The following is an 8,782-nucleotide window of genomic DNA, read 5'->3' as shown; positions in this document are numbered from 1 at the left end:
TGAATAGTAAGAATCTACAACCAAGATTACTTTACCCAGCAGAGCTATCATTCAGAATTGAAGGTCAGATAAAGAGCTTCACAGATAAGGAAAAGCTAAAGGAGTTCATCACCACCAAACCAGTATTATATGAAATGCTGAAAGGTATCCTTTAAGAAGAGGAGGAAGAAGAAAAAGGTAAAGATACAAATTATGAACAACAAATACATATCTATCAACAAGTGAATCTAAAAATCAAGTGAATAAAAAACCCGATGAATAGAATAAACTGGTGAATGTAATAGAATCAGAGACATGGAAATGGAGCCGACTGACAATTCTCGGGGGGAGGGGGTGTGGCGGGGTGTGGGAAGAGATTGGATAAAGATCTTATATGTATGTATGCAGCACCTATGGACGCGGACAGTGGGGTGGTGAGGGCCTGGGGCGGGGTGGGAAACAGGTGGAGGGGAGCTATGGGGGAAAAAAAAAGGGACATCTATAATAATCTGAACAATAAAGATTTTAAAAAAAGATTAATAGGAGAAAAAAATCTGTTGCATTTCTATACATTAATAATGAACGATCAGAAAGAGAAATTAAGAAAACAGTCCCATTAACAATTGCATTAAAAAGAATAAAATACTCAGAATAGATTTAACCAAGGAGGTGAAAGATCTGTGCAATAAAAACTGTAAGACCTTGTGAAAGACACCGAGGAAGACAAATAAGCGGAAAGACATTCTGTGTTCAGGGACTGGAAGAGTTAATATTGTGAAAATGTCCAAACTACCCAAAGCAACCAACAGATTCAGTGTTATCCTAATCAAAATGTCAGTGGCATTTTCCACAGAAATAGAACAAACAATCCCAAAATTTGTGTGGGCCACAAAGGATTCTAAATAACCAAAGTAATGTTGAGAAAGAAGAACAAAACTGTGGAGGCACCATCACACTCCCTGATCCAACCACATTGCACAGCTGTGGGAATTAAAGCATAAGTAAAGCCAAACACACAGATCAATGTACCAGAATAGACAGCCCAGAAACAAACCCACACATATATGCCAATTAATTTACGACAAAGGAGCCAGAATATACAATGGGGAAAAGACCGTCTTTCCGAAGAATGGCAGCGGGGAAGCTGGGCCACTATCTTACATCACAGACAAAGATTAACTCAAAATAAATTAAAGGCTTGAATATAAGACTCGAAACCATAAAGTGTCTAGAAGGAAACATAGGTTGTAAGCTCCTTAACATGGGTCTTGGTGGTGATTTTTTGGCTCTGACTCCAAAAGCGAAGGCAACAAAAGCAGAAATAAACTACATTAAACTAAAAAGCTTTTGCACAACAAAAGAACCATCAACAAAATGAAAAGGCAACCTACTGATTGGGAGAAAATATTTGCAAATCACATGTCTGATAAGGGGTTAATACTCAAAATATATAAAGAAATCATACGATTCTATGAAAAAACCCCCCAAACAATTGGATTAAAAAATGGGCAAATGATCTGAATAGACATTTTTCCAAAGAAGACATACAGATGGCCAACAGGTACATGAAAAGATGCTCAACATCATTGATTATCAGGGAAATGCAAATCAAAGCCACCATGAGATGGCACCTCACACCTGTTAGAATAGCTACCACATAAAAAATAAGACATAGGTACTGGCGACGGTGTGGAGAAAAGAGAACCCTTGTTCACTGCTGGTGGGAATGTAAATTGCTACAGACACTGTGGAAAACAGTATGATGTTCCTCAGAAAATTAGAAATAGAACCATCACATAACCCAGCAATTCCTCTTCTGAGCATTCATCCAAAGAAAATGAAAACACTAATTAAAAATGATATCTGGCCTGGCGAGTGTGGCTCAATGTTTGAGTGTTGACTCATGAACCAGGAGGTCGAGGTTCGATTACTGGTCAGGGTTGTGGGTATGCTCCCCAGTAGGGGACATACACGAGGCAGCCAATCAATGATTCTCTCTCGTAATTGATGTTTCTATCTCTCTCCCTCTCTCTATGAAATAAATAAAAACATTAAAAAAGATATCTGTCCTGCTGTATTCATAGCAGCATGATTTACAGTAGCCCAGGTATGAAAACAACCTAAGTGTTTAATGATGGGTGAATGGATACAGAAGGTGTGGTGTATGCATCCAGTGGAACACTGTTTAGCCACAAAAAGAAGGAAATCTTGCCCTTTGCCACAAAAGAATGGAACTTGAGGGCATTATGAGTGAAATCAGTCAGACAAAGACTGTTTGTGAAATCTGAAGAAACAAGACCAAAATAAAGCCCAAGCTCATAGTTATAGGAAACAGATTGCTGGCTGCCAAGGGGCAGGGGGCCGAGGCTGGACAAAATGGGTGAAGGTGGTCAAAATAAATCAGTTATAAAATAAAGTTCTGGGAAAATAAAGCATGGTGACTATAGTTAGTAATACTGTGCTGCATATTTGAGAGCTGCTAAGAGAGTAAATCTTAAAAGTTCACGTCACAAGAAAATTGTTTTTATAACTATGTGTGGTGATAGATGTTAACTAGACTTACCGTGGTGATCATTTCCCGTATGCACAGAGGTTGAATGATTATGTAGGACACCCGAAACTAGTATGTTATTGCCAAATATACCTCAATCACAGTAAGTTTAAAAGTTGGCAAAAACAACAAGAAAAAGGCAGAGCAGTGTATCCGTACGCATCTCTTTAAACCACACTCACAGTTCAAGTCAGACAAGAGCAAAGTCTTGCTTCTGTTCCCCAGGCTACTCCTATCCCAGGTACCACCCAAAGCACGCCAACCCTCTCCCTAAAAGATGTGAAAAAAACCCGTATCCAAAAAAAAGGTAAATTTTATGTTGTATATCTTCTACCGCAATAAACATAAAACCCAAAGCAAATGCTGGCTTTTGCTCACAAACACTGCGGTTGGTGAGATCTGGACTTGTTTTTGTTTTTTAAAAAATATATGTTTATTGATTTCAAAGAGGAAGGGAGAGGGAGAGTTAGAAACACCAATGATGAGAATCATTGATCTGCTGCCTCCTGCACGCCCCCTGCTGGGGATGGAGCCCACAACCCAGGCATGTGCCCTGACCGGGAATCGAACCCTGACCTGCTTCATAGGTCAACGCTCAACCACCGAGCCATGCCAGCCGGGTGGACTTGTTGTTTTTTAAAACAAGCTCCTCAGGTGAATCTGATGTGCAACCGAGTGTGAGACCCACTAGTCTGTCTGGGTTGTTGGCAGTGGGAGAGCGGGGCGGGGCCTCTTGGAAGGCCTGCTAGAGGAGGGCTTCTTGAACTTGAACGTGCATCCGTATCCTCTGTGGATTTTCCTCGATGGCAGACTCTGATCCAGTGGGTCTGGGGGAGGCCTCTGGCTGTGCATTTCTCACCAGCTCCCGGGGACGCTAGCGCTGCTGGCCTGTGGTCCCCACTTTGAGTGTGAAGGCTCTGAGCCAGACGGTGGCCTCGTCTGTGGTGGACACAGTGCTGCTCTGGAAAGGAGCAGACCACGTTTGTGAGGATTGCCCCAGACTTCGAGCTCAGCGAGGAGGAGCAGGCGTTCAGCTGCTCCGTGAGCCAGCTTCTGGGTGCGGCTGAACCAGGCTGTGGTCCAGCTACAGAACACGCTGCGGGTAGAGGCAATCGGCACACAACATCGGGTGGGTTCTGCACAAGCCTGTCTCAATCTCCAGGCCTTCTGTTTACAGGAAGGGGCTCAGCTCAGCCGAACACAAGCTAAACTGGCTCAAAGTTTGCTTCTCTGTTGCCTCTCCAAATCCTTCGATTCCCATCTGGCCCACCTCAGGTCCAGACCTGCCTCCTGCCTCCGCTCACTGCCCCTCCCCAGGGTGGAGCATGTGGGGCTCCCTGCCACCCAGCCCGCACACTGGCTCATGCCCTGATGGGTCAGTAACAGCTGCACACGGACGGGAGCTGCAGCCAGGAAGTGCAGGGATGCAGCTGGCTCACCTGGTCCTGGGGCCTCTTCCCCGGGCAGCACCCACAGGCACTTGGGTCCAAGGTGAAGGCAGCAGACTCTCCTGAGTTTGCGTCTCCTCTCCGTCTCTCCCTGCCCCTCTAACTTTGGGTGATCTGCTGAATCCCGAGCTCCACCTTCTCCCTTTCAGGTGGAGATGGAGATGGCGCAGCGAGGAGGTTCCCAGAGCCAATGCACAGAAAGGGCTCTGCTCAGCCTGCACAGGGCTCTCCCTGCATCCTTGGCGGCTGGCTCCCTCCACTCTGGCTTCTGGGATTCGTTCTTCCATGTGTGCTGGTCGGAGCGGGGGCTGAGTTGTGATTTCCCAGGGCCCAGTGTGTGCATGTGTGTGTGTGTGTGTGTAGGGCCAGGGAAGATCTCCCGGCCTGATTGCTGCTTGCAGTTCCATGCCAGCAGCCCAGGGGGTGCCCTGTCCTCCAGGTTGGAGCGGAGCTGGCCCGTCAGCAGGTGCCTGGAGCACAGACCTTTGTTCTCCCTGTTCTCCTTAATCCACCACTGGGTCTCTGGGGTGGGCCCTGGGTGTGGGGCCTGAGATGGAGTTTCCCCGGGGACCCAGGAGTCCCCAAGGGGCCCTCCTCCGCTCCTCCTCTGTCCCCAGGCCCCCTCACTGGATGCTCAGGGAATGTTTACGGAATAAGTTCCTTGATTATGGAGAGCCGTGCATCTCAGTTGTGCAGCCCTCACTGTGGCCTCCGCTCGCAGGCACAAACCCCCGCCTTCCTCCCCAGCCCGCTGGGCCCTTCCCAGCTCCTCCTCTCAGCCGAGGGCGCAGACTCACCTTCCTTCCACGTTCCCCTCGCACACTTGGCCTTGGCTGGGAGTGCAGACCTCAGGAGCGCCCTTGCCCTTCTTAGGGGCCCTCTTTACACCTGCCCCCGCCCGGTGCAGGGAGGTCCCCCCACAACTGCTCGCGGAGCTTTCCCTAGTGTCTGGTTCTGTCCCTTCACCTGGAACCTAGTCTCCAACTCCTCCGAACCAGGTGAAGCAGGACCCAGCCTGACTCTCCTGGCTGAGCTCTGTGCCCCCTCCACCAGCCCTCTCGCCCTCTGATGACCTCCCTCCCCACCCCAGGCTCACCTGGCCCTAACAGTCCCCCAGAAGCTCTGAAAGCCTCTCTGTGCGAAACGATGGCCTGGGACAGGGCCTCCCCACAACCCCGCGCCCCCCCCCCCCCCCCCCAGCTGGGAGAAAGCCACCACGTAGAAACATAACCTTTATTGCACACGGCGTTGGGTCTCTTTTCATAGAAAAAGGTATTAACACATAAGCATCTGCAAATTGAAGCAACTCCTGGCTTTCGTGGGACAGTGACATCGCATGCAGTGTCTCTGAGTTGGGATTTTGGTCTTTGTCAAAACCACCGAGATTAGGGGGAGGGGGCGGGGGAGGAGAAATTGCTGAGTCTGTGCTTCTGTCTCAAAATAAGGTGAGAGAAATACACAGACATAGTTGGTCGCTGTGCTCCTATGTGCATGTGTATCTCTCGCTCCACGCGTGGTTTCTGGGTGGGGGTGACGTGTACTGTCAAGTTCTTTGTGCCCTGGCTTCACGGAGAAGAAGAAAATAGTTTCATTTGTACAAAAGAGTCCTATGTACAAGCGTTCGCAACGCGGTCGTGGTCATGGTGGGTTGGTTCTGCCGGTCAGTTTAACGTTGATGGTTCAGGAAAGCGGCCGAGTTGGTGTTTGAGGGCTGGGGGTGCAGACGGGCCGAGGTCGGCCCTACACCAGGGTGTAGGACTTGGAGTAGGCCCCTGCCCCCTGCTTCTGAGACCTCCCTACCCCCGACGTGCTCATCTCGAGCAGCGAGTCCCTGGAGCCCCCCATTTTGGTGTTTGGGCCCCCGGCCCGGGGAGGCTCGGTGCTGGGGGCCGGAGGGGCAGCACTGGGGGCAGCGGGGGGCTCGGCGGGGGTGGGGCCGGGTGCTGGGGGCGCTGTGCCAGCCGGGGGCGCTGGCATGGCCAGAGTCCTCTGAGGTAAGGTGGCCGTGGAGGCGGCAGCGGGGGCCCCTGGGTGGGGGAGGCCCAAGGGCTTGCTGGCGGGGTCCAGAGTCAGGTGGCGAGCCTGGGTGTGGTAGGTTCGGGCCAGGTTCCGGATGGAGGCCTCTCGGGGCGGGACCGCGGGACAGGGCTCGCGCCCCTCTGCCTTTCGGAAGAAGGCCTCCGACTTGCCATACAGGGGCAGGTTACAGTAGTCACCTGGCCGGAGAAGCAGAGGAGGTGAGAGGCGGGGCTCGGCCAACCTCCCGCCCCTCCATACCCCCGTGCTGGCTAGGAGTCCCTCCCCGGGATGGGCAGTGAAGGGTTGAGGAAAGGTCAGTTACTTGACCTCTCTGAGCCTTAGTGTCCTTATCTGTGAAATGGGGCTAAGCGCATTCCCTAAGGACATCTGAGCGGCGAGGAAGGAAACGAGCCCTCAGTACAGTGGCTGGCACAGCGGCTGCTGGTGAGCTGGTGCTTATGGGTCAGTGGCCGCTCTGAGCCGTGCGGCCCCCGCAGAGGGCTCCCTGCTGAGGAGCAGGCTCCCGAGGGCTCTGGCTGGGGACCGTCTCCTCCCGGGAGGGGAGAAGGACTGTCCCTCCTGCCACTTCTGCGCCGTGAACCTGATTCCGCCCTCGGAGGACCCAGAGCGGGCTCTCTCCCCCCCGCACAGCCTCTCAGGCGGAATGTCCTTCGTTTCTGAAACTGTCTCCACGTCCTGCTGGTTTGCCAGGCACCTTCGCAGATGACCCCACTTGGCCCCGCAGCCCCCTCCGTGCAAGTGAGGGCACGGAGGTTCAGCAAGATGAAGTAATTTGCCCAAATTCACCCAGCGAGGAGGGGTGGGCGCACCCAGGGCTCTGGTCTCCTGAGTCCTCGACCTTTGTTGCCCCAGGCCCTTCTCTAGGTGACCCCAGGCCTCAGGTTAGCCTGGCCACTGAGCAAAGCCAGTGTCGAACAGACCAGACTCACGGGGTGACGGCCTGGGCCATGTCTGTGGTGCCCCAATACCTGCTGATGGACTCCCTCGCCTGGCCCCGCTCATCCTAGACCTGCCCCACCAACCCCAAGGGGCGTATGCCCTGGCCAGGCCCCTGCCGTGGGATGGTTCTCAGCCAGGCTAGGGTACTGCCCACCAGGAGGCTTGGCCCATGGGCTGAGTCACCAGGATCGCACTGTTGGGTCGGGGTTAAGTTCACAGCATAGAGACCAGCGGCCACTGGGCAGTTGATCCCAGGGGAGCCCCTTCCATCCTGACATAGCTCAGACCGGTCACTACTTAGTGAGAACGCACTGTGAGCCATGCATGTGCATCATTTCTAATGCCCGCTACAACACGGAAAAGCATACGTGATCATTTGCATTTGACAACCGCGAGGCCAGAGAGGTGAGGTGACTTCCCAAGGCCACAGAGATCTGAAAAGCTTGAACAGGACATGGGCCCTGGTCTGCCTGCTCCCAAGTCCTGCTCTTTGCACTACCCACACTGCCAGGGAACCCCCGGGGCTGGCAGGCCCCGGGTGCCGTCAGGGCCAGGCCTAGCAGGGCTCATGGGGTCTGGGGCAGGGGCCGCAGCGGGGGAGGTGGCCTGGGCACTCACTCTTGTTGGCCCGGTGAGGGATGGGCACCGCCACGTTCTTGCCCCGGTCCGCATCCTGGGGCTTGGGCGGGGAGGCGGTGAAGCGGCAGATGCCGGGCTCGGAGGGTGTGCTCATGGACGTCATGCTGTCGGCATTCTCGTTGGTGCCCGTGGTCATCTGGTCCGAGGAGCTGTCCGAGATGAAGCACTCGGTGATCTCGAACTTGGCATGCTGCAGCTGCTCCTCCAGCTTGGCGTGCTCGTAGGCCCGGGCCAGCTCCTCGTACGTGGAAGAGGCGCTCTCCGTGGACACCATGCTGTTCCGTCCTTTGTCTGGGGAGGCGGGAGGCGGAGGAATTACATGGGTTCCCGGGAGGAGGGAGTCAACGAGACCAGACTGAGCAGCTCCCCCGCCCCCTCCCCAGCCACCTGAGAGCCTGGCCGCAGGTGTGGGCGAACCAGGCTGAGACCCTGCCCTCCCACTGCGAAGGGAGCAGAATTGGGATCTGGGTTATGGATTGGGGGCAAACACTCTGGGAACTAAGCAACTCCTCGGCCGCTCAGCCCTTCCTCCAGCAGACGCCACGCAGACTCTTTTCTCTATTTTGGGGGAGAGCAAACTGAAACCCCGACCAGGCAGGGCTCAGCGAGGTCTGGTGTGTGTGTCACAGCCACACAGTGCATCAGCAGCCAGCGGGGAACTAACCTGACAGTGTCTTGGGCCCCATGGACCGGCGGGTAGGAGTTGGGAAAACGGCAGGGGGAGCTGGGTGATGGGACTGAGCGAGCGGGAGCAGGAACAGGCAGGGCCCTGGGCTCACCTGTGTCCTGGGAGAGACTTGCGCTGTAGCTGTCACTCTCAGTGACGGTGACGCCATGCTGGGAGCCCACAGTGCGCCAGTCGGAGGTGAGCGTGCGGGCAGGTGTGGAGGCCTGGCACTTGGTCAGAGTCCACTGGCTTGAGTACCGGTTCCGGGTACTGTGGGCTGACTTCACATTCTTCCTGGACACGGGGTCTACACAGAGGAAGCGAGAGCCAGCTGCCTCCAATCCTGCCAGCATTGCTACCCTCACAGTGCAGGGAGCACTGGGGCTCCGGCAGAAGGCAGTGGGGAGCCAGGGAGGAGGCAGACGCAGCCACAGGACTCCCTTGGGAGCCCTGAGCAGGCTGCCTTTCCTGACCACACAGCTGGCCTCGGGCAGAAGAGCAAGAGCGGCCAGGCATGGG

General features: G+C 54.1%; 1 protein-coding gene across 1 annotated transcript in view; it reads right to left on the bottom strand.

Annotated features, from left to right (window-relative positions):
• Positions 1-5,227: 5,227 nt before the first annotated feature.
• LOC118664101 (Down syndrome cell adhesion molecule-like protein 1) overlaps positions 5,228-8,782 on the bottom strand; it is a 94,730-nt gene continuing 91,175 nt past the window's right edge. The window contains exons 30-32 of the mRNA XM_036323973.1: positions 8,376-8,570; positions 7,576-7,887; positions 5,228-6,194 (exon numbers count right to left, since the gene is read on the bottom strand). Of these exons, the coding sequence (XP_036179866.1) occupies positions 5,719-6,194; positions 7,576-7,887; positions 8,376-8,570 (983 nt within the window). The 3' untranslated portion in view covers positions 5,228-5,718. The remainder of the gene's footprint in view (positions 6,195-7,575; positions 7,888-8,375; positions 8,571-8,782) is intronic.

This window comes from Myotis myotis, unplaced genomic scaffold (genome assembly GCF_014108235.1).
Source record: "Myotis myotis isolate mMyoMyo1 unplaced genomic scaffold, mMyoMyo1.p scaffold_m19_p_10, whole genome shotgun sequence".
Taxonomy (NCBI): Eukaryota; Metazoa; Chordata; class Mammalia; order Chiroptera; family Vespertilionidae; genus Myotis; species Myotis myotis.
Note: the sequence above shows the minus strand (reverse complement) of the source record. Positions and strands in the feature narration are given on the sequence as shown.